General features: G+C 44.9%; 1 protein-coding gene across 1 annotated transcript in view; it reads left to right on the forward strand.

Moving 5' to 3' along the window:
• The window catches only part of GPR174 (G protein-coupled receptor 174), a 46930-nt gene extending 28461 nt beyond the window's left edge, over window positions 1-18469 (forward strand). The window contains exon 3 of the mRNA XM_072627141.1: window positions 6894-18469. Within this exon, the coding sequence (XP_072483242.1) occupies window positions 7390-8511 (1122 nt within the window). The 5' untranslated portion in view covers window positions 6894-7389 and the 3' untranslated portion in view covers window positions 8512-18469. The remainder of the gene's footprint in view (window positions 1-6893) is intronic.
• Window positions 18470-26167: the final 7698 nt, after the last annotated feature.

The raw sequence follows: 26167 nt of genomic DNA on the forward strand, positions 1-26167 counted from the left end.
CATTCTCCTTCCTACCCCACCCCCTGCTTTTTTAAAGTCGTCTGTCAGCTTCTTGGGGGTGACTTTCCAGGAAAAGGAGCAGCTTATGGTCAGATTCATGCCAGTTTGCCAATTTCCAAGTCCCAACAACTTCTGGTGCCCAGCCATGGCAGCCTCCCCAATACCACTTGCTCTGCCATGGTTGGAAAATAGACTATCCTGCAAGGGTAAGGCAGCCCAGAACCACTTTGCCTAACAATGCCAGGCTGAGGGATGACCTCGTCATGGGCTTCAATGCAATAAGACTCATGACACAAGTGGAAGGGCCAGATGTACCCTTTCTCTCCCTGAGGAGGAGAGAACAAGAGGAAATGGCTTTTGCCTGTAGCCAGTGGAATGTAGATTAGCCACATGGAAGACCTTCCGGTCCGACAAGGGCCGCCTTGACAATACTGTATTGTTTGACCTCCAACTTTTTCGTCCTCTTTCCATTGCTCCATGGGGCCCTAGAGGAGGTGTTAAAAATAATACTGGCTGGGAACCTGCTTGGGTTTGACCATTGGCCCCCAGTTGGGAGGCTTGGGTCGAGAAAGGCAGCGCAGACCTGTTTGAACAAACACTGTGATGACCCCGTGAGCGGGGCAGAGCTGGTTAACTCCCAAGGAGGCATGGTCTGGTTAATTGCTTCCCAGGCTGTTTAGGCGCCATCCTGTACACACTGCCTCAGGGCTGTTTTAACTACTGGAACAGGTTTCCAAGAAAAGATTGTGTGAGCTATCCCTCCCAGGGATCTTGAAAAGGGAAAAAGCTGTACCCTCCAATCTGTAGAGGTGACCAAGGTTAACAGGCAACTCTGTCTGAGGCCAAAGGTCAGGACTAAATACTCTCAGAAGGTCTATTCTAGCTCTCCGATTATGGGATTGCATAGACGGTATAGCTCTGGGGATGAATGAAGGATGTTGAATGCTAATCAATCAACAATCCTCCAGCCTTGCTAGGGCATGTGATGGGTCGCTCATTCACAAATGGAAGAGTGACTCTGTTTAGCAAAGCTTATGGGTTGGATTAAATAGTTTTTCCTGAGCCCCTTGGTCAGAAAGGTCCCTCTATTACACTAATTCTTGGCTCAATGAAACATCAATCCTTCGTATCCAAGTGGTATTTCAACTTGATTCAACAGAGCACCCATTTGGCATGTGCCGCAAAATTATTTTATTACCACATATCTTCATTGGCAAGAGGTGAAAATGGGGCAAACAGCATAAGTTACCCATTCCATTGGGTTTCGAGTCACAGAGTGAACAGGTAAATGGTTAACTCTATTATAAACAGAGGCCTTCCCATGGAAAATTCTCACCCCCATCCCCACCCCATTATTTCTCCTCTTCAAATTATTCATAGTATGTTAAAGCTTGAAGAAACCCTAGGGATCCCTTAAGCCTCCCTTTGCCAGAGAAGGAAAACTGAGGCTCAGAGAGGGTAAAGATATGCCCAAGGTCAAACAGGGTTGGAATCAGTGGCCATTGAGTTGCTGGAATTCTGGCCCTCCAAAGTCAGTGCTATCTCTCCTATATCACAACTGTCTCTCTACTAGCTCTGAAGCAAGATGGAAAACTCCTTTTGCTAGAAAGGAAATTTCCCTAAAGAAAATGTTTATCTCACCACTCCTACCTCCTCAATACATGCACAAAAGGAATATAGCCTCAAGTCCTGTGTGGCATTCTTCTTTGTAATGTGGGTTCATCATGCCAAGATTTTTAAGGAAAGAAAGCAAAACAAGAGGGAAGAGTTGGTCAAATGGTAGATTGGCACATATTGGCAAATCCCAAGGCCTTCCTGGAGCTGTCCCCAAGACAGTTGCTGATGCCACAAATCTCTTTCTACCGTACCAACCTTTGCTATGATTCTCCCATCCAGTCAGCTGGCAAGACCAGCTAGTCCCACACTCTTCTCAAAGACTTTACTGACCCCCTCTTTCCGTTCCCTCAAGATGATCTCAATCAACCTCCTTGAGGGAAAGATCTGGTCCCCTTTTTGTCTTTGTATCCCTAGATGGATTGAAAGTGAAAACTACCTTTGTTTTTGCTTTCTTTGCTTAAAAGAAATATTTTTAAATTATGAACTTGACGGTCAATAACAAACATGAACATTTCCATTTACAAAAGACTGAAAAAGGACTGCAAAGGAAATTGAATCAGCCACATACGTTTTATTTCCTTTTTAAGCTTCCGCCACATTTAGCATGGTAATTCCAACACTGCCCTCCTTGTGTGTGTACCTTTACGGACTTACCTTCTGTATATTTTGATAAAGTTCCACCGATGTTCTTTTCTTTCTTTTCTTTTTTGTTTTTTGTATCATTAGCACTATCCCCACTCCCCAAATACTTTTGTTAAAGATTCAGAAACCCCCTCAAAGAAGCTTCTTGGTTTAGCAGATTGATGGAATCTTGTTCACTTCTCAGGACCATCTGTTTGAGAATAAAAATCCAGGTATTGGGGGGCTCGTTCTTATCTACATTCAGTGTTTCGTGCATTTAGAGTTGGAAGAGACATCAAGTCTGCATGGTGAGAAGGGGAAGAGAAAGTGACCTTCCCAAAGTCACACCCAATGCAATGCTCAGGGTGCTGTGCCCTGGTGCCCCTGAGAAACTAAACTGAGTCCCCAGATCTGGGATCCAGCATTTTTCTGTGCTTGTTTGTCCAGGAGAATGCAAGAGTTGAACAACTTCTGCCTTCAACTGGAAAGGCTATCACCATATGGGCAAAGTGAAGTGGGTAGCATGGAAGTCCTAACAGGGATGGCCTTGGCATAGGCAGCTAACCCTGTTGGATTGGTGTAAACAACGCCTTCTCTTTATCCTATCCAATAGGAGGATGGGAGATTATCCCAATGAGCCAGGAGGTTGTCACAGAATCTCAGAGTTGAATGGAACCTACAAAGGTCATTGAGTCTAACTCATACCTGAACCAGAATCTTCTCTACTACTCTTTATCAGCCTAGCCTTTCAAATCCTCCAGGTTAGCTCCCATCCACCTATCCTTCAAGTCTTTTCTAGGCAAAATATCCTCAGTTCCTTCAACCACTCCTCTATGGCATGGTCTCAAGGTTCAAGGCCTTACATTTATTCTAAATAAATATCTTTGTTCATTTCATGAGGGTCGTGGGGGTCACCTCAATTTCTAATGGCTATGCTGGCCTCACAAATAACCAAAAGGTACATTAATGTTTAAGCCCACACATCTTATGTTGGCATGTAGACATCACCTGTGCCCAAGTCCCTGCATCCATAAAACTCCAATTTCTGACTGCTTTGCTTGAGTCTTGTTGAAGGTTAAGCAGAACCACTCTTTTTAAGGCACTCTGTAAGTAAAGTACTCCTTGGTATTTAGAGATGAGGCTAGGCCAAGCCCCTGTTAGGGATGAGTTGAAGAATGGTTGTCCAGACTCCTGCCTCCCTTCCCCAAAATATTTCTGCTCTCCACACCCAGCTTGTTACAGTGCCCCAAAACCCACCATTCAAGACACTTATTCACGTATTAAGAATTTTTCTGACCCTATCAAAATGCAAATTTTCCCTGGGGAATAAAAAAACACCTTAACCAGGTAGGAACAAGGCTCTGAGGGAATCTACAGTGGTATAATGGAAAACGTTCCTAATTACAGATCAGAAGCTGATGTTCAAAGACCCTTGACAGTTAACATTTCAGGGCCTCTAGAAAATGCAGGGGCCTAATCAGATGAGTGTCCAGGTTTCTTGTGGCTTTAAATGTCTGACCCAATGAATGGGAAGGCAGAATTGATATCTCGGGGTATAGAGTAAGGAGAAAAGGGAAGGTAGAAGGCAAGGACAAACTTTGCCAACTTTGCAGCTTTGATGAAGGGTGCTCTGTTCCAGAAAAAACTTCCTTCCTAAGATGGTGGAGAGAGGCTGCCATAGACCTGCAGGAGAGGTGGCAGGCAGGGCATAGTGGAAATAGTGCTGGACTCGACTTCAGGAATAACATGGGCTCAGCCCCCACTCTGACAGTTACTGTGTGACCACAGACAAGCCAGTTAATCCCCTCAAGCCTCAGTTTCTTCATAAATGAGGACCCTAGAAAAGGGCAAGCATAACACCTGTGCCAGCCTGTCTCCAAGTTGCTATGAAGATCAAATGAGCTAATGCATATAAAGTGTCTTGCAATGCCCAAAGCCCTATGTAAATGTCAGCTATTATTACTGCTCAGCCTTTCTAATCAGAGCCATCTGTAGGGTATGTCCAATTAGGGTCATAGGAAAGAGGCCACTGTGGCTATTTCAGATAGCTAAGATGACTCGGAGAAGGAGGTAACTCTACCAGCTGGTGCTAAAAATGATTCAAGCCTCTCATGCACACATTCAAGCCATATAGGGAGGAACTTGTCTCCCGGACTACAGCAGAGTGCTAGGGATCTTAGGAATCACCATTACTAGTCCTGACCTTGAACAAGGCAGTCAACTTCTCTGTCTCTCAGTGTCCCTATCTGTGAGATGCATGGCCCTGTGACCCCTGAGTTTCATCTCAAAGAATATCTAGCTTCCTCCAATGCTCAACTCAAATGTTACCTCCTTTAGGACAGCAATCCTGATTCCCACAGTCATTATTACCCTCTCTCTTCCAGTTATTAACTAGTTGTCCAAAGACTGTGGAATAGCACATGAGCCAAGTTCAGAAAGCTCATTAGCTCCTGGATTGCCAATGACATTAGGTGTCCAGGGTGACAGATGGCACCTTGAAACCAGGGGTTCTTTGGCTCTTTCAAATGAGTAAGTCACTTAAGGGTCCCAGTTGCCGCCAGGGGCCCAGCGATAGCCCTTGGGTTAATAATCCCATTGAACCAGAGCATAAGTCAATTTAAGTTCTACTTTAGAAGGCTTGGGTGAAGAGATCAATAAGTATTAATAATTAACAGTCAGAACTGCTGACCACAGCTCAGTCTGAACCAGCTTCGGTCCTTGGGGGATTTTTGGCCAGCTTGGCAGGCTGTCTGTGTTTTGGTCCATTTTTGTTTTAGTTGCAGAAGCAGCTTTGCATTTATGAGAGAAAACTCTGGAGAGCAAGGGGGAAAAAAATATGCCTCCGTCTTTGAATGGGGACGCTTCCTTCAAATCATTATCTCATTCAGGCTGAGTCCCTTACAATGTGGATGCTTTCCTGAGGAAGGAAAGTCTCAAAGAATAGTGGCCCGCCCTAGAAAAGCAGCTCCATAGTCCTTTGTCTGCCTTAAAGACAGATAAGGGACTGTTTACATTCATCACAGCTCCGAGGGTGAGTATTCGAAAGTGCCTAGAGACTTAGTTACTCACCCTAAGTCCCATTTTCCTTGAAATAGAAGGTTTGCCAGGAGGGTGGGGAGGCAGCAGATCTCCTAAGGAGAAGCAACCAGCTCTCACATGTGGCCCTTACAGTACAACTTCTCTCCTGGACGGAAGGGTCCATGTTCACTTTGGGGAATTCTCTCACTATTACTTCCTAGCCCCTCACCCAGGAAACTTGGGACAGTATGTGCATGGTATCCCCAGGATACAGTGACCTTCCCTCTCCTTGCAAGCACACACTTTACAATGTCAAGGGGAAGTGGAAATGTTTCATTCAAAGGGGGAAAGCAAATCAGAAACCTGTGAATGAGGAATGATGAGTCCACAGTGTCTTGGTAAGATATCTGGGTAAAGAGCCCTTCTTCCTCCCAAAATCCTGTCCCCTTTGTCTGGGGGTTGGGGAGGAGAGATTGTGGCTCTCTCCTTCTCACTTCAAGCTTATTCGTTTCAAACTTCACTCCTCAGGTCTCTGTAGCCAGATCAGGGCCTGTTTTGAAAGCCCTCCGATCCTTGACGCTATCACACCAGTTCAAGATAAAGGCAAAACAACCGAAGTCCTTTGTTTTTCCCCATCTTGCAACTGTTTGTTGCCCATAAACCTTTCCAATCTTTTCTTGTTGCCAGCCTTACCCATCAGTACACACATCCCTTAGAGTTGGCACTTTATTTTCCAAAAACTATTTAAATGGGGGAAAGTAAGGGAGATGGGTCACATACACAATCTGGTACAAGAGAAGGATGTAAGGGATGGGGGCTCCTGGTGGGGTGGTGAGGAATAGGGTGGAGGGGATGGGACTGAGAAAGGTGAATGAAGCCAGAAAGGATAAACATATAATCACAGAACAGGGATCTGATGGGGGGACTGTAGCTGAGAATGCCACAAAGAAGAATGAATGTGGAAGGAAATTGGGGGTAGGGCAGAGCATGAGCAAAGATAAAGAGGCAAGAATGAACAAGGTGAATGTCTCTGTCTCTGGTGCCCAGCACAGTACTTCTCACTTAGTAGGTGCTTAATAAATGTGTTTAGTGAATGGTAGAACCTGTTTCAGAACCAGCAGGAGCTAAAGTGGGAATGTGTGGAATAGTGGGAGAGAAAGTTCAATTGGCGTAATTTAGGCACAAGAGGGCCAGGCAGAGGGCTTGATGGATTAAGCAGGAACTACTTTTAGTGGGAATATCTAGATGGAAGCTCTGCCCTTTGGGAGGGGAAAGACTTAAAGGCAATGCAGGAATGCAGTAAGGAGGGCCTGGGCCACCAGGGAGGAAGGGTTCTAGAAGGTGATATTTTGAACAAAGAACCAAAGAAGATTGAGGAAATGAAAAGAACACTGAATTGGGAGTTTGGAGGGCTGGGTTCTAGTCCTAGCTATGTGACTTGCTCACTGTGTGACCTTGGGAAAATCATTTGCCCTCTAGGAATTTCAGGTCTCTCATTTATAGAATTAGTGGATTGGTCCCATCCAGTTCTAATATTGTACAATTCACCTGTGTTCCCTTGCAGAAACCTTGTCTTCTTCCCAAAATGCCCCTCACAATGGTTCAATGTTTTGTTTTGTTTTCTCTTTTCCTTGCAGTTCTGCTCATTACTCCTGGTTCCAAGCCTGAAAGTTTCCATGGAAATGACCTGGACAAGTTAATTTTCCCTGAAGTATGATGGACAGACCCTTCTCCCACTTCCCCAAACCAGTATCCCCTATGGTATTTTGCTCCAGCATGGTCACAAACAACTCAATTTTTTCAGAAACTTGGGGGTCTCCCAGAGAGTCCTAAGACAGCATCCCACCACCATAGCACATGATAATACCTGCCAAGAGATATCTGTCACCATGTGGGGCTTGGAGGAGTGTTTACATGATACATTCAGGATCCTCCAAAGAGGCAACCAAAAGTTATAATGTCCCAGAAGGACTTGCCACCATAACAGCAAGAAGGGAAACTCCTACATGTTTGTCAGTGGCTCATACAGACTACACTTTCATATCCATGAATACTGAATGCTAATCCAAGGCAAATGTCCACATAATTCTATGAAAGGCGCCCAAATCATGTACAGGGGCTCAAGCAGAGGCAATGAAAGGAGAACATTATTCTATGCCTTTAGATTTCCCAGCCCATCCATTATCTGTCACTGAAAAAGCTCTGCAGTTGGCAGTGGACTTAGGCGTTGACCAGAGGGAGTCTCTAGAGAGAAACATGAGTAGTAACAATTCATGTACCCCAGCAGATATAGCCAACACAGATTCTCGGTACTTTATTTATATGGTCACGTACACAGTCATCCTGGTGCCTGGTCTCATAGGAAACATACTAGCTCTATGGGTTTTCTATGGCTATATGAAAGAGACCAAGCGGGCTGTGATCTTCATGATCAATTTGGCCATCGCAGACTTATTACAAGTTCTCTCCCTACCTTTGAGGATCTTTTACTACCTGAATCACAACTGGCCTTTTGGGGAAGGCCTCTGCATGTTTTGCTTCTACTTGAAGTATGTGAACATGTATGCCAGTATCTATTTCTTGGTGTGCATTAGTGTGCGGCGGTTCTGGTTCCTCATGTACCCCTTCCGCTTCACTGACTGCAAGAGGAAATGTGATCTGTACATCAGTGTAGCTGGTTGGCTCAGCATCTGCCTTGCCTGCCTCCTTTTCCCCTTTCTTCGGATCAATCATGAGAAGGCTAGCAACCAAACCAAGTGCTTTGTGGATCTGCCCACCAGGAATGTGAATTTGGCACAGTCCATTGTCATGGTGACAGTGGGGGAGCTTGTGGGCTTCATCACCCCTCTTATCATTGTTCTCTACTGTTCCTGGAAGACGGTATTATCACTAAAGGAGAAGTACCCAGTGTCCCAGGACCTAGGGGAGAAGAAGAAGGCTTTGAAAATGATCTTAACCTGTGCAGCAGTTTTCTTGATTTGCTTTGCACCTTATCATTTCAGCTTTCCTTTAGATTTCCTGGTCAAAGCCAACAAAATCCAAAGCTGCAGGGCCCAGAAGGTGATTTTGATATTCCACTCGGTGGCCTTGTGCCTGGCAAGTCTGAATTCCTGCCTGGATCCAGTCATCTACTACTTCACCACCAATGAGTTTCGGAGGCGGCTGTCCAGACAAGATTTGCAAGACAGCATCCAACTCCATAACAAAAATTATGCAGGCAGCCATGCCTCAACGGTGGGGTCGGGACTATGTTGAAATCTGAACACTTGCACTGACTGAAAGCCCGGAGATTAAGACAACTTTTTGGCACCCTGACCAGGGAAACTACGGCAACCACACGCATGTTGGTGTCTTCCCGGTTATGTCCTAGCCCGTCCATGTGGGTGTATGTAGATCCAAGTGTTGGCTCCCATTCAGGGCACAGTACTCTTCCTATCACCAGAGTTGGCTTGACAACTCATTACATTGCCCGTCAACTCTCTGTAACCTTTGTGCTGACAATAGCCATTGTTCAATGGCTTATCATTCATGTCAACATTCAAGAGTCCACAGAGGGTGGTTGTACCACTAGCAGAACGATTTTCTTTTACATCAGAATTATTTCAAAAACTGTATTCTACCACATTAGGCCATGAGGCTGTTTGTATTCAAGTGCAGCACAATGATCTAGTTACTCTACCAAACATAGGGTTAAAGTGCAGTACTGTATTGGTGGGAAAGGCAGCCTTTCCCAAAGTTGACCAAGGGCTGGCCTTTGAGATAGGAAGACCTGGGTTCAAATCCTAATGTTGATACTTTGTCACAATGGGCAAGTCAGTTGCCTTCTCTGACCCCTGGGCAATATTCTCTGAGAATAACCTACTATTTTATAGATAGATCTCAGTCTCCTTTGATCAAAATCACAGATGCTCAACAATACATATGATATTTGTGTTATATTCTGGAAATGAATTATAACTTTTTATCCTATAATTAACTCACATGTTAACTCATCCAAATTTGGGAGCTTAGAGATCTTTGTTTTGCCCCTAACTTGTGAGGTCAAAAGTGCCATACTGCCACTTTATAAACATGAACCCTGACCACTGTTTTGGCTTCATAGCCCAGGAGGGATCATTGATCCCATTGGAACAGCCTGTCCCAGCTATGCCCCTAGGGGAACCCCTAGCTTCTGGAAAAGGCAAAGCAAGCCCCATTCCTACCCCCTACCTCTTGAGAAGAGTGAAGAAGGTCTGTCTGGGAAGCCTGGGGCCTCCTACAAGATCTTAATGAAGAAGAAGAAGAAGAAGAAGAAGAAGAAGAAGAAGAAGAAGAAGAAGAAGAAGAAGAAGAAGGAGATGACGACGATGACGACAATGATGATGATGAGATGATGGCTCCCATTTCCATAGCTTGAGAGCTTACAAAACATTGTGACAGCCCAGTGAGGTAGGAGGCATATGAAAAGCAAACACAGTCTGAGAACACAAGAGGCAGTGTGGGTAAAGAGCAGGGCCACACTCAGGTTTGATTCCCACCCTTAACACTTCCCCAGGTGTAACCCTGGACATTTCTCTGAGTCCCTCTCTGAGGCAAGTCCCTCTCTGAGTTACAGTTTCCTCATCTGTTAAATGGGGATAACACACTTACAGGACCAGCCCCATAGGGTTGCCATGAGGCTCAAATGAGATGATGCATGTAAGGTGTATCCTTTGCAACCCTAAAGTCTATCTCTGCATTAGCTATTACTAGCTGATATGCTACTTTCCATGCCTTTCAAAAAAGAAATATGTATTTATGACATAGGAGAAGATTACTTCCTTGGAGTCCGGAAGACGTAGGTTCAAAATCTATCTCTCACCCATCCTGGCTATGTGACTCTGGGCAAGTCATTTAACCTCTCAGTGGCCCTAGGCAACTATAGCAGAGATCCCCATCTGCATCACTGGAGGGCAATTCCATACCAAGATTTCCCTATACTAATGAAATCATAAGACTGGACAAATACACACATGAATATTATATATGCTTATCATCCAGAAAGACTATGTAAAGCACCTGAAGGCTAGGTTTTATGGACAGCACAGGAGATTATTTGAGATATAGGAATCTGAACTCAATAAATATCATTGAAAAATCAAATGAAATAGAAAGGAATCCAAGCATGAGACATTTATGGGGCCTTTTCTTTAAATTTTTTTTATGGATTTATGGATTCTTTTGTTTTTCATCACATTCATCACTACCCCTACCTAACAAGCCCAGTTTAGCAAAACCAACAGACGTATTGATGATGTCCGACAGTTTCTACAGTATTCTGCATACATAGTCCTCCGCTTCGGAATGAAAAAAGGGAGGTTCATCTTCTCATCTCTTTTCTGGCACCAAATTTTATCATTTTATTTATATAACATTCAGTTTTGTTATACTCTCCACATTTACATTATTGTAGTCACTGTGTCTGCTGTTTGCTTGAGGCTGCTTACTTTGTTCTGCATCAGTTCATATAAGTCTCTTGATGCTTCTCCGAATCCCTCATCTTTGTTGTTTCTTATGGCACAGTAATATTCCATGACATTTGTGTACCATGATTTGTGGTGCAGAGAGCACTATGCATGGCACTGGGGAAGAGCCAAAGTTTAGCCATGGCATAGTCACTACCCTCACTTGACTCTGAAGTAGTCTTTTGAGGGGCTAAGTCACAAATGCAGATAACGCTAATACACAAAATTGCATAGTAAGTAAATGGGAAAGGTGCAAAGTACTGTATGAGGGTCTGAGGGGGAAGAGAGCTCCTAAGTGAAACGGCTGGGAGGAATGTTAGAATGGAAAAGGCACTTTAAGCAGAACAATCCAAACAAGAAGGAAAGTATGATTATAGCTATCGCCTTCCCTTTGAACCTCCTTCCTCATGGGATTTTGAAACCACAGAATGTTTAGAGCTACAAGGGCTCTTTGAGGTCATCCAGTCCAGCCTTCTTATTTTACAGATGAGGAAACTGAGGCCCCAAAGATGGCAAATGATCCTGTAGTCAGTAGGTGGCAAAGCTTGCAGGTATCCAGGGTTCCTGACTCTTATGTATTTTTCCCACAACTTATAATATTCCCCTGCATATCAATCTTGTATCATTCCTTACTTAGCATGGCTCTTGAGGCCTTCTACAACCTGGCCCAGTTTCCTCTTAAAAAAGTGGACCGGCCTGGAGTTGGGAGAGCCTTGAACTTGCTCCTCTGACACTTCCTAGCTGTGCAACTATGGGCATGTCCCCCTCTCTGATGAGCAAAACAGTAACACCTTCCACCAAGGATCATTGTGAGGCTGAAGAAGATGATGGTGATAAAGTGCTTTGCAAACCTTAGAGCACTCTATCAATGCTCCAGAGCAGAATCAGTGCTAAGTATTATTATTAGCATTATTAACCTCAGTTTCCTCATCTGCAAAATAGCCTTAATAACAATAATACTAAATAGCAACTATTTCACAAGTGAGATAATAACCATCAAGGGGCTTTCCACTTGCCAGCTGTTCCAGTTTCATCTTCCATTTATTTGGGGTTCTCTTTCTTGGCCCACTGGGAGCTTCTTCAGGTTGGCAGGGTATAAGTAGAACTCTTTCTCTATAGTAATGGTCTCTGGCATAAGAAGAAAGACCTCTGGCACAAGGGAAGGCAGCTTGACTTTGGGTTCCTGAGCCCCAAATCCAGATCTGAACATGACAGAATTTGAAAATGGGACGACATGTCAATCGATTGTGTTTTTCACATTTGAGGGTCAATGAGACAACTCATTCTGCTCACCACTGAGTCTCTAGAGTGGAACCTCCTATTCCAAGAACCAAGGAATCTTGGTCCAAGTGGGATTTCAGAGGATCTTGGGGGCAAGTGAATTTTCAAGTCAAAGTTTTGGTTCTTCGAAGCCAGTGCAGTCTTGTGGCAAAAGTATTAGATTTCACTGCCTGTGTGGCCTTGCCCAAGTTAGTGACAACATCTCTGGATGTTAAGTTTCCTCCTCTGTATAATAAAAGAGATGACCTCTAAGATCCCAGACAGTTCTAAATCCTATAGTTAGGGTTTTATTTTTTTCGTAAAATACTGTGAAAATGTATTTTAGCATAATTTACTACTATAATTCATAAAGTGCATTTTTGTCTCAAAGAGACTTGTTGTGCTACTTATTACCTCTGGGACCTGGAGCAATCACTTCCCCTCTCTGGGCCTCAGTTTCCTCAACTAATAAAATGAGGAGCTTGAACTCAGAGGCCTCTTTGGTTCCTTACAGCTCTAGGTTTGTGCCATGAGAGTAGTCATTGATACCGTTTTGGCATCCAGAGGTCCAGAGTCCACAGATTCATGTTTTCACAAACTGAGAAACCCCTCCCCCCAGGGCTGGGCTTCCCCTTTTTCCAATAGACAGACCCTGTTTCCTCACAGAGAAGGCCCCTCTGTTCCCCTATCCCCTCCCAGAATGGCCACTGCCATGTTCTGGATCACATTCCCCCTTGTTTGTTCTGACTTGCCTCCTCTGCAGAGTTGTACCTAGCAGTTCTGCATCACAGGAACTACCAGTGCCCTCATTTCAGTTTTTTTAGGTTGAGAGGAGAGCTTGGTCTACAGGACACATGGCCTCGTACAGAGAAGGAACTCAAGAGGCCACACTATGGGGGAGAAACATCCCCTGGGACCTCAGAGCCTGTGAGTGAAGAGCCCACAATAGTAGGAGAGGGAGACTGCTATCTGAGAGGGAGCGTGGCAGAGCCAGGCAGGGATGAGCCACCAGCAGCTGGTAGCTCCCACCTGAGTTCCTATCTAGGCAGCTCCCTAAGTCTCCAAGTTGCTGAGAATTTGCCAACCTGCCTTCGTAAAGGGAATTTCCTCCTCCAAGAGTCCTTTATACCAATGAAATCACAGGTCCAGGCCCTCCCTGTAACCTTGCAAAGCATTTGCTGAGTCTAGTTGTTTTTCTGGTAATTGAGGGGTGCTGAAGCACAGGCCAGGTCCTGGCCCTGCTCTGCTCTGTAGCAGAGAGCAGGCCCATTCCCTCTATCCCCTGGCTCCAGAGGCTTCCTGAGGTCTCTACTTGGCAGCCTGAGCTTGTATACAGACAGCCCAGAGGCAGAAAAGCGAGTCAGCCTTGTTAGTGAGAGCTGAGACTAAGCAAAACTGCCAGACAGGAAGAAAAAAAAAGACCCATTTCCAGAAAGCTGTTTAATTACATGGAATGATACTCTGTTTTCTAATTGGTATCCTCTTCATTCTTTCCATCTCCTGCAGTGGCTGAATCTCCCCTGCCTGGTGGTAGGACGGAGGTGGGCGACGTGCCCTTCCTGGGACACCTGGAGAATGGTTAGAGAGGAACCTGTCCCAAAAAGAGGCTGGAAAGACAGCCTGACTCCCCAGCTTGGGAGGCCTTGATGCCCAGCCCTGAGCCAAATTGGGAAGTTGGGGAAATGTGTGTTTTTTGGCCCCTGCCTCCCTTTCCTGTGTCCTTTCCCTATTTCTAACCCCCCTCTTTCCCTTCCTTTCATAGGGACCCTGGCCAGGGGCTCTCTGACTAGGATAATGTCATTTGCACTAAAGTGTTGGCACTTTGCAGGCCACTAAGTCCCTTCTCAGCACTCCTTACATCCCAGCCCATCTCTTGCTAAGCTCAATTCTGCTCTTGGCCCCCACTCATCATGACCAGCCAGATGATTGGCAAGTTGCTGCCCAGGCTGGTGGTCAATCCAGCAGCAGGGAGTGGGGAGCGACCTGGCCTTTGTACTCAACGGACCAGTGGCTCTGGTGGTTTCTGGGACACTGCTTAGAGAAGAATCTCAGTTTGCATTTTGGCCCCAGCAGGGCCCAAGAGGGCAACTGTTAGCCTCTCAGTCCCTGGTTTCTAGGTTTGGACAGGATCAGAAACCTTCCTCCTCTTCTGGCCAATGGCTCCTTGGCCTTGGTTTGCAACAGTTGGCATTGGATTAGTTTCAAACCTGGACAAGGAGGGTTCTTTGCCCACATTAGTCAAAGTGTGTTCTGAGGAAGCAGACGGGGAAGGTCTCTGGGATTGCCATGATTTAGAGAAAGAGAAAGGAGGGACTTCCCCACAGGGAATTATGATGAGGGACATTCCCAAGTCCCCACTGGATCAGTGAAGGCGGTCACTCACAAAACCACTCCCCTAAATTAATGGTAGGTTTCGGGGCGGGGAGCTAGAAAACCCATGGCTTCTTTTCCCAGAGGACTCATTCTGCTCCTCCATCCCATCTTGGAATTAGTGCACACCTTCCCTAATTTCTCTCTTAATAATAACCACAGAACCCTAGTGCCCACCACAGCCCTATGAAGGAGACAGTGCAAATACTATTGCCCTCCATTTATAAAGGAGGGAACTGAGGCCTAGAGAGGTGAAATAAACAAAGACAGGACTTGAACCCAGGTCCTTTGTCTCTGAATCCAGGGTGCCTTGGTGTTTAGGGTTTAGCCTGGTTGAGAGAAGGAAAACTTTTACTTCCTCAAGGCCAAAGTAAAAAAAAAAATGAAACATTAACACACAAGATATTCAACCTAGAACAGTTTGCTTTAGAGTAAGCAGGTGCTCACGTATGCTGATGCTCTGGGTTCCAGGTTGAGCCTTGAATTGCAGTCAGAGCTATAACTAGAACCAGGTGACTGGATGTTTGTCCTGAGGTGGGAAATTCATGCTCTAAGGAAGAAGATGAGGGCATGGTCTAGTGGTTGGGTGGAGCTTCTGTGGGGCAGTCTGGTGGCAAGATGGTAGGAGCTGGTTCCATCTGGTGGGGTCATGTTAGTGAGGGGAAGAGAAGCAGAGGTCTTCCTGGTATGCCCTGTGCTTGGGTCTGGCCCAGGAAATGGGAGGGATCATAGTATCCTAGACTTAGAGCATTTAGTTAGACCTTAGAGCTCATTCAAGACTCCTTCCCTGCTTATACATGAGGAGAGTGGGGCTCAGAGATTTACACAAGGTCATATGACTATTAAGTGGAAGAGTCAGTATTTGAACACAGGTCCTCAGATTACAAATATAGAACTTCTACTGCTCCACACTGGCTCGTTCCCCACTCTGAATGCAAATCCATGAAGTTTTTCCCCTTATAACCAACATGGCAGGCCAGTTTCCTGAGCAACCAACAGGACAGGGAAGAAAAGGCGGGGTAGTACCTGTCTGAAGCCCATAGCCCTACTCTATGCCATCTTGTTTCATGTCTGACTAGTCCCAGAGGCCTACCACCTGATACAAGTGATCTTGGGGCCAGTATGTCTGGAAAAGACCAAAGGGCTCCATTCTCGTTCAGCTGTACAAATTGTGCCATGAGACGTAGACTGGTGCTCAGAAAGGCTAGCAACCTCAGAATGAGCCTTGACCATGTCACAGAAGGCTGTATTCCAATAATTTGGCTGAAAGAGTGCTGGACTGGGTGTCATCAAACCACCGATTTTGAAAGTGGCCAACTAGTCCAACTCATAGCTGGAACATAGCAGTCAAGTGGCCGTGGAGCTCAGCTGAAAGATCCCCATGGTGGGCAAACCCACCATCTTTCAGGGCAGTCCATTCTACTTGAAGGCAGCTCTCATTGGGATGTTTTTCGTTGTTCCTGACATTAAGCCCAAACTGGACTCTGCTGGCTCCACTCATTGCCCCGGTTCTGTCTCTTCCATAACAGTCCTTCACATACATGAAGACAGCATGTGCCCCCTGAGTCTTCTCTAGGCTACACACACCCAGGCAAGAGATCTGGGTTCCAGTTCCTGTTCTGATGTTAATTCTGATGTCTTGTTACTTCATTTATAAAATATTTATATGAGATTCAGTGAAGGTTCCCTCCCCAGATGAATCCTTCCTTAATCTCACCCCTCTTAGTGCTTTCTTCCTTCTCAACTTTCCTTGTACTATAATTATTTGTTGTACTTCTCCCTCCCCCCCCCCACTCCTTCCCATCCAGGGGTAATGGCTAAAGAATGAGTCTCAAAATTGGGAAGACCTGGGTTCAAGATCCATCTCTGACACATCCTGGATGTGTGACCTTGGAAAAGTCATTTAACCTCTTGATGCTCTAGGGGCAGTTCTCTAAGACTCTTAAGTTGCACAGAAAGTTCTGACTTACATTGATGAAGGGAGTTTCCTCATCTGGAAAGTTTCTGCCCTGGTGAAATCACAAGTCTGGTGAAGACAAAGATACTTATGTTCATGTTGTTTTATGGTACAGTGGAAAGAGTGTTGAATTTGGAGTCAAAAGACCTGGGTTGGAATCCTGACTCCTCTACTTAGTACCTGTGTGACCTTAGGCAACTTGTTTAATCTCACTGTGCCTCAGTTTCCTCATCTGTAAGATGACCGGGTCAAAAGTGTCAGACATGCAGACAGCTCTGGCCACATCTCAGCCTACAACACTCCCAAGTAGAGTCTGAACTAGATTAAAATGTAATTGGGAAATAATTAACAAAAATAATACAACAGCACATAGATAATGTTAATATGTGATTTTTGTGCCACTGAAGTAGATGAATGTCCTCTAAGGTCTCTTCCAAAGTCCCTTTCACAAACCCAGATTCTAAGACAATATAGGCACTTAATATTTAGGTGGTTGGTGAATTGAACTATTAGATTTAGAACTGTTAAATGACCATAAAATCAGGGAGGGGGACATAAAGAGAGTTAGTTACTCATAGATTAGCTTGATGTGAAATAGAAGTAGGTACTAGACAACTAGAAGCTGTATATCCCACCATGTTAATATCCCCCAAAAGGGAAATTATCCTTCCTTGCCCCACATATAGTCTTGAGCCTCAGCTCAACTCTTTTTTCTGTAGGGAAAAGTATCTTAGAATAAGCCCCTTCTGGTGCCTGTGGTCATTGGGGGCATGACTGGACCAAATACAGTAGACACAGGGAGAAGGAGAGCTAGGGGGGGAGTGGGAACAAAGACCCTGAGGTCATTATTGGAATAGCTAGCTGGCGCAGTCATAAGAGCCCTCCAGGGATGCAGGTTGACCTCACATTTCAGACCCTAAGGGCCGGCTAGGGCTAGCTCCAAACTCCTTTGAGGTCCTGCCACCTGCTGTGGGCCACTTGGGCAAGTGGCTTCCCCTCTTTGGGCCTTAGTTTCCTCCCCTGTAAAATGAGGCAGTTTGACTAGTTGGTTTTCAACACACCTTCCAGGTCTAGAGCTATAACCCTATGATCTCATCCAGTTCTGACACTCAGTGATTCAATGATTTGGGTTAACTGCTGTATACAGGGACATTCCAAAGTAAGAACAGGATAGAAAACAAGCATCCTGGAAGTAGAATGACTCGCTTCCCACCCCCCAAAACAACACCAATTACCAGGAATGCCCAAGTGAAGAGCTCTCATTCCTCTAGTCCAGTGGCTCTCAAACATGGTGCTCACTTCCATCATTCCAGCTTGGCTTGTCATTTCCTTCCAATCCTTGACTTCTAGAAGAGAGCCATACTATTCTTCCTATCACCATTGCTGATAATAAGCTGACGATTCTTACACTGCTACTTTAATACTTCATGGGGCCATGATTTCATCCATGTGACCATTCCCCTTGGTGCAAAGCATAACACACCCACTTCTCATCCAATGTGCTTCCTTCCCTCTCTTTTATAGAGACACCGCAGAAGATTTCTCTGACAAATGGAAGGCCTTCTTCTGGGTCTCTTTACATTTTGTGGGTGCCAGTACACACCATCTGTCATCTTTCCTCAATCTCCCCACCATGTTTGGCCTGCCTCCTTTTCTAATGATCTGTTTCCCCTCTTACTGTTGAGCATACCATCATCCTCTTGATGGGGTGCTCGGGCCCCACCCCTAAGGTCATGTCTCTGGATGCCTCCCAATTTCTCAGTAGGCCCCTGTCCTGTGTGAAAATATGTTCTTGTTGCAGACAATTCTCTTATCAGAGCAGATACAGGGATGCCTGGCCCAAGGATTTTTGTCCCTGGCTGGCCCAAGGACTCTCTCTCCCTCTTAGCTCCAGATTCCCAAGGTTCATGCCTCTGACAACTCCCTTAATGTCGGGCATACTCCCTACACTTTTCCATCCATAACTCCTAAAGATACCTGGACCCCTTAGATTACCTAATTAGTATCCCTGGCATTACTTTCCCATTCCTCTTTTCCATATAAACCCCAGCACCATCTTCAGTCTCTCACAAGTTCCCTTAAGGCCCCATGCCTACTTTTGCTAAAGCATTACAATAAACTTTTTGCCACTTGACTAAGAGAAGGCTTGAGTGTGTGAATTCATTCCAGGTGACCCTGCCTTGGCATTCTTGGGATGCCATACTCCCAAACCTCTGCAACCTAGGAATCATCCTTAACACATCATTCTCTCTCACCATCCCACATCCAATCCAGTGCCAAGGCTGGATGTTTCTACCTTTGCATCGTCTGTCATCCCCACATCTATAGTTCTCTGGGTCTGTGAGATGCAGCTTTGAATCTTTGGGGACTGTGATAATTTAAGAATCACAAGCACACGCAATCAGTGGGAGAACATGTATATTTCAAAGATGGGTCTCTTTCGAAGTTATTTTTGAAAAAAGTTAATTAATTATGATATTACATACAATTAAATGTTATTCATTGTTAAATTAAATTATTAAGTACAAATTATTTACACTAGGTTTGTAAGTAGACAATTTCATAAAATGACAGAGAACGTATTTGTATCGCATTTCAACATCTGCTAAATGTTGTTACTGTACAAAAAACAACGCTCCAGTGAGGTCTATAACGTAAATATTGTTATCTCTTCTGCCACCTGTTACCTGTGTGACCCTGGCTAAGTTATTTAACCTCTCTCGATGCCAATTCCTTTTCTGTTAAAAGAGGCCCCTTTCAACTCTAATCTCTGACCCCATGATCTTATGATCCTTGTTTTACAGATGTGTCTTGCCTCAGGTCACAAAACTTGGAAATACTTTCCAGAGCCAGGATTTCATGCCAAGGCTCATTTTATTTCCCCTGCCATTAATCATCATTGGCATCATCCCCATTAACAGGGAATGTCCATTAAGTGCCTGGATGAGTTGGGGCCCTGTGCCGGGTACTGGGGTCTCTCTGGTCCCTGGCCTCAGAGAGTTTATGGTGTGGTGGGGGAAGCGGACATTGAAGTAAGAAGTTAAAGTACACTCCCAGACAGCACGTGCTCCTTGGCCCCTGGGTAACCCATGCCCAGGTAACACGGGAGTCATTCACTCCAGAGCCTGGTATTTAGCTTAGCTAATTATTTACACCTTATGAAGGGCATTGACACAGAACAAAGGGGAAAGAGAGGAAATGCCAAAGGTTACAAGGGCTGTCAGGTGTGACTCAGAGTCCATTCTCTCTCCAGGAGCTCAGGGACTTGAGAGCTGGACGAGATCTTCAGTGGTGACAAAAGGAGCTTGGACATTGCCAGGTTACTACAGGCTCAGGACAAGGAAGTGGCTTGCCCAAGGTCATACAACCAGTAACTGGCCCAACCAGGATTTGAACCCAGGTCTTTGGCTATTCCAGAGCCCTGAGGCTCTTTTCATCACATCACCCGAACCACACGAGGGTTTTGGTTGCCTAACGCAAACTCAAGTTGACTCACAGACCTATAAGTTCAGAAAGATGGACTTGGAGCCAAGGTTGGAAATGAGACTCTTGGCCGTGAGAAGTCGCTTCTTCTGGCTCCTGTTTCCTGGAGCTATTTTTCTGGCCCATGTTTACAGTTAGGCAGCCTACAAGGATAGGCATAGGGCTGTGACCAATATTCAACTTGGGATCAGGAGTCTAGGATTCAAATCTCAGGCATTATACTTACTAGCTGTGTGACTATGGCCAACAGTCTTTACCTCTCAATGAATGAAAAGGCATTTATTAAGTGCTTGTTATACGCAAAGCAGCGTGCTAAGGACTGGGGAATAGAAATAGTACTGTCCAGTATATAGAAAAGGAAGGCTTCAGCTGCAAGTCAGATGGAAAGGTCCCTTGGTCCTTAGGGTATATGGCAAAACCAATGGTAATGTCTCCATTGATGTCATTTCCACTGATATATCAGTTTCTGATGTTAAACTTTTTGAAAGCATCAAGGACTTTGGGAGTAAGGACTCTCTTTTCTCACATGTTCAGTAGCTTCAGTTGCAGCATCCAAAGAACCCAGGGCCAGGCAGCATCTCCACAGGGGCTGCTTCCCAGGATAGTGGCTGAGGACACTGGGTTGGAAGCATGGCTATCCAAAGGCTCTTGAGCTATCTCCTGGGGTCTGAGGGAAAGGAGATGGTGATCAGGATGGTGGTGATGGCAAGAGTTTGACTTGCCTGGCACTTGCTACCTCCTATCTCCAACTCAGGGTGCTTTGATACTTCAGAAAGTCTGGCTTGCCTGCCCTGTGGGTGGCAGTTGATTGATGACTGGCTCTTTTTCCATGGGTGATGGCTGAGAGGGCCAGGCTGGAAGCAAGACTAATGTTCTGAGAGCTGCTGCCATTGCCAGAGCCCCTGTGCCTCTCTCTGAGCTGTGAAATGAGAATAAGACAGGCACTATCTACTTTTAAGGGCTACTATGAAGACAGTGCCTTGCAAACTTTAAGAAGCTATCGAAATCTGAGTCGATATTTGTTAGCAGATGCCTTGATGGCCCTGACCAAGTGGCATCTTTCAACAGCTTGGTTTCCATAGCTATGTAAGGTTTACAAAATATTTTCGTGTGTGTGTGTGTGCGTGTGTGTGCATGCATATTTGTCTGTGTGTCTTTTGCAGTCCAGATCTGTCACTGCACTGGTCAGATTTCCTTTACATTTTTGTGGTCACTGTGTAAAGGAACCTCTGCTCTCTACTTACTTCATTATATATCAGCTCCGAAGTTTCTCTGAGTCTTAATATTAGTTGTTTCTCATAGTTCAATTGTATTCTATTACATTCATATCTCATGATTCATTCAGCCATATCCTAGTTGATGGGCACCCCCTTTGTCTCCAGGTTCTGCCACCAGAAATATTTTTGTACATTTAAGACCTCCTCTGCCCCTGTCTTTGATGTCCCTGGGGTCATGGTTGATAATATCATAGCTCACAGTTACGTAGTGCTTTTAATAAAATGGATTATCTCATCTGAGCTTCCCAAGCTTCCTTCTACAGAAGGGGAAACTGAGTCTGAGAGAGGGGAAATACCTCGCCAAGAATCGCACAGCTAGAACCAGAGCATTCAAGGTACAAATACTCTTGTCCAAGTGGGGTCCAGTTCTGTTATTTCTGCCGTTCTAAATTATCCAAATCAGTTCTTTCGGCATGAGTTTCTTCCAAGCAATCATTCTCATTGTTTGTTTAATCGCGCTTATCACTGGCTTCTACCAGCAGGTGACTACCATTTACATCATTAACAGATCTCTGCCAAAATATCCTGACAGCTGAATGATTTTTTTTTAACTCAGGCAGAACCAACTGACCCATTCCTCTCTGCAATTTCCGTATATGGATTGTACCCGCTAAGTTACCTCTGAGGGCCTGCTAAGGGGGAAGAAAGGGGGGGCTACTGACAATTGGATGGGCTGGTGAGATGTTCCCTGGGGGCAGCAGATGTTTTGGAATGCTGGGCCTGCATTCAGGGAGCCCTAAACCAACTGATCTGCCCAAATTGGCAGGAAGAAGGGAGAAAGAGACAATCTCTTCCTTTGTACTATACAGTCTGTAAGGTTCCTTTCAGCTCTGACATTCACTGTAGGAAAACATGACTAACAGTCATGGTATCATAGGATTTAGAGTTGGCAGGGACTTTTGAGATCATCTCACCCAATCCCCTCATTTTACAGAGGAGGAAACTGAGGCCCAGGTAAGGATAGTGACTTGTTCACACACAGGTAAATAGCATAGCCAGGATGTAATGAGATCCATTCTGAAAAGCACTCACGCAATGCCAGCTTCCATGATTCTCTAGCAGTTTTTGATCATGCTACAATATTATTCTTTGCCATATAGGAGAACAGGGAGACTCACATGCGCAGGGGGTGGGGGTGGGGGGATAGCAAGTGTAAATTCCATACAATTGGCAGGAGAGCGCCACATGCGCGATGAGATGGCATGGGTAAGGTCCATACCATTGGCTGGAGGCTGTCCTGCCAGGGGCTAGATAAGCCCCATCCAATTCCCAGGACACCTAGAGAAGTCAGGGCACACCCTTCGGCCTGCTGTGCACCAGGCACTAGGGATACAGAGAGGGAAAAAAAGACAAGTCCTGCCCTCAAAGAGCTTACATTGTACTGGATTTCTCGAAACAGGTGAGTGATTGTTCTATGTGTCTATTTATTAAGCCATAAACTGTAATCATTTGGAAAATAGGGGGTTGGTTTGGAAGGCCTCTGAGGTCCCTTCCAGGTCTAACTGTGTGATTCTATGTATGTGAGACCTTGAGTGGGTGGCTTCACCACCCTGGGACTCTGTTTCCCTCTCTGTAAAATGAGGGGGCTGGGCTGGCTGGCCTCTGAGGTCTGTTCTAGCTCTAGCTCGAGGAGCTTATTATGATGAATCAAAAAGTAAGTCTCCTCCATGTGGGTGTGAGGCCCTGCTGGGACTCCCCCATGAGGCCCCAAGCTCCCTTCCTGCTGGCTTTCACTCTGGGCTACCCCCAAGGAAAACAAGGCGGGAGGCATTTTGAGCCATGCCAAGCACATTTTGTGTTCCTTCTCACAGCTCTCACTCAGCTAAAAAAGGTGAAATGGATCTCTGGACAGCTCAGTCATTATTATCATTGCTTTTCTGCCTGCTGGTTGTTTCCTGGAGCTCTGGCCCTGATCCCAGTTGCCCCCTACAGCCCCACCCCACCCCCACTCCAGCTTGTGCCATCACTCCTAGGCTGGGTGAGGTCAGGGTCTTTTAATGGATATAGGTTTCAGTGTTCAGGACTTATAAGGAAGACCCCCTTACACACATACCCCGGCTCTGTCCTCCACTGCAGCAGAAAGCGGGATACAGGTGTCATTGGGCGAAGAGGGAGGGGCCCTTAGGCACTTATTGGAGTCCAGTTGTCCCCTCCCCAGAAACCTCTCAGACCTCAGAAAGACAAATCTCACTTTTATACCAAACTTACTTTTGAAAAAAAATCTTTTTGATTATTCACTTAAGTATCAATAAACATGACCATTTCCATATACAAAGAGGAAAATAAGACAACATAGTAATCTCTTAGGTACAGCTTGGGTTTTTTAAAAGTATATACAGATAAATTGGTAGTGCCAACATTGCCCCTCTTCCCTGTGTCCTTTTGGAGCATCCTTCTCTCTTCTATATATTTTTAAATGTTTCAATTTGCTCTTCTCTCTTTTTCTTCTTTCTCTGTTTCTCTCTCTCTTTCCTTCTTTCTTTCATATCGTTATTGCTAGTTTATCAGTGCTCTCCCATCCCTGGAACGATCTATAAAAGCTCCTTCTTTTTACATATCTGTACAGTCAAGCAAGTCTATTCATCAGTCCTATGTAAAGTTGTGCTTCATTCTACCCTTCTGATTCATACCTCTCTGCCAAGAGAGAGAAAATGCTTCCACATTAATCTAAATGGAGTCATGATTGAGCATGGAAATGATCAAAGTCCTCAAGTCGTAACTGTTTTCCTTTCTGATTTTGTAGGCATAGAAATCATCCTGGTTCTCCTTGCTTTATGCTCCTTCGTTTCAGACAAGTCCTCCCAAGTTTCTCCAAATAAGACCCTTTTGGCGTTTCTTACAGCTCAGGAATATTACATCATATTCATTCAAAAGTATTGCTATAAATACTTTGCTGCATATGGAGCCTTGCCCTCTTTCTTTGATTTCTTTAGGATGTATGTTTAATGTTGGTTGTACCTGGTTAGGCTTCAGTGTAGGCATAGTCTACTCACTTTTTGGGTGGAGTTCCAGAAAGATTGGATCAATTTACAGCTCTTACAACAGGGCATTAATGTGTCTGTCCTCCTTCTTCTTCCCTTACTAGCTATCCTTTTCATTTTTTTATCTTTTTTTTTTGACCCATCTGAGGGATATAAGGCAGAATCTCAGAGTTGCTTTAATTTGCATTTCTTTTATTATTGATTGAGAGCATTTTTCTATATGGTTGCTGACAGTTTGCCTTTCTTCTTTTGAGAACTGCTAGACTCAATTATCTAAAAGGCAGTGGGTCTTGCTCTTGTATGTATGTATAAATTCCCTATGTATCTTGGATATGCCTTTGTTGGAGAAATGGTACAAAGACTTTTTTTTCACAGTTAGCTTCCCTTCTAAATCTAATTACATTAATTTTTATGCATAAAAAACCCTTCAATTTTATATAATGAAAAAATGCCTATTTCTTACGGTTCTCTCTAAGCCTTATTTAGCCAAGAACCCTTCCCTGTCTATAGCTGTGAGAAGTATCCTTCCCTTTTCTCTTCATTTATTTAGGTAATGTATCTATTTAGAGCATGTTATGGAATACAGCATGAGATGTTGATCTATACCTAATTTCTACCAATCTGCCTTCTAGTTTTTCCAGTAGTTCTTGTTGAGTTTTTAATCCAGTAGTTGGAGTCCTTGGGTTTATTGGACTCTTCTCACTTTGATTGCTTCTGGGTCTTGGAGACCTAATTATTCCATGGATCAGCTTTTCTATCTTTTAATCAGTACTAAATCATTTTGATGACCGGTGCTTTATGATGATATTTTGAGATCTGGCAACACTACTCCTCCCCTGGCCCCTTGAGGGTCTTGCTTGACCTTGGGAGTTGGCCCTATGCCTTCTTGTGGCCCTAATAGGTCCTAATCGTATATCAAAGATGACACTGGGCTCTGGACTCCAGGAAGTTCCCCAGGGTTGCAGGCTGCTCTGTCTCTTGCTGTAACTCCAATAGGAGTGTTGACTTCAGGCCTCCTGGAGTGTCCTTAGCCTTGTCTTCTTCCTCAGTGACCTACTGAAGACTGGTTCCATCCCTCTGTGGCTGCTCCAACAAGCCAGAGCCCAAATTCCACAGGTCTCGGGCCTCATTTAAAAAGGAAGCCAATTCTATTGAAATATAGTTGTCAAAATAGTAAAAACGAAACAAGATAATCCAAGTTCCTTGACCCCAGGTGAAAAACTCCTGCCTTAGAGTTCTGATCCTAGTGTTTTAGATTTGACTTTGACCCCAGCTGTGTGACCCTAAGCAAGTGGCTTTCCCAATCTGAGCCTGCATCTCCCTTTCCGTAAAAAGGGAGCAATAATGCTTGTATTGCCTTCCTGAGATGGGGGAAGAAGGAGGGTGATCAGCCTTAATGTCGGTTATTATCATTAACTGAACAAATGTGAGTAATTACTACAAAGAGTTGCCTAGGACCTCAGAGGTGGGCTCTCCATTTGATCACCCCCGATGGAAGAGAATTTACTGCCTCAGAAAGTAACCTTTGATAACCCAGCAAGCTAAAATCGGCCTCTCAGCCACATTACAACTCTGGGATGAGGTGGGGGCTGGAGCTGGGGGTGAGAGTGGGAGAGAATTGGATCCTCCTGAATCTCTGAGGACAGGTGAGGGCTGGGGGTGGGAGTGGGGGAGAACTGGATCCTCCTGAGCCCTCAAAATAGACTATGCCTTCAGCCGTCTACTCTGCTTGCCTCTAAAGGCAATTCTTTGCAACAAGTCCTCCCTCTAAGGTCCTTCCCCTCCCCACCCCAGAAAAGGAAACAATTGGACTGAAAAGGGCTCTTCAAGCTCAAAAATGATTATTATCACAGATGCCCCAAAAGGTAAAGAAATAAGAATTTATAAAGCATCTGCTATGCACCAAGCCCCGTACTTAGTGTCTCACAAACATCTCATTTGACAGCAAGATGTGAACAAGTTAAGGAAACCTTCTTGTACCCCAACTTTTCCCATCCCTTTCATGATTACAGTCTTTCTCTTCTCAAATTCTCATAATCCAGGTTCAAGCGATTCCTCAGAAGCCCCTGTCCCACCCCCCAGGAGAATAGAAGTTCCTTT

The sequence above is a fragment of the Notamacropus eugenii genome, chromosome X, assembly GCF_028372415.1.
Source record: "Notamacropus eugenii isolate mMacEug1 chromosome X, mMacEug1.pri_v2, whole genome shotgun sequence".
Lineage (NCBI taxonomy): Eukaryota > Metazoa > Chordata > Mammalia > Diprotodontia > Macropodidae > Notamacropus > Notamacropus eugenii.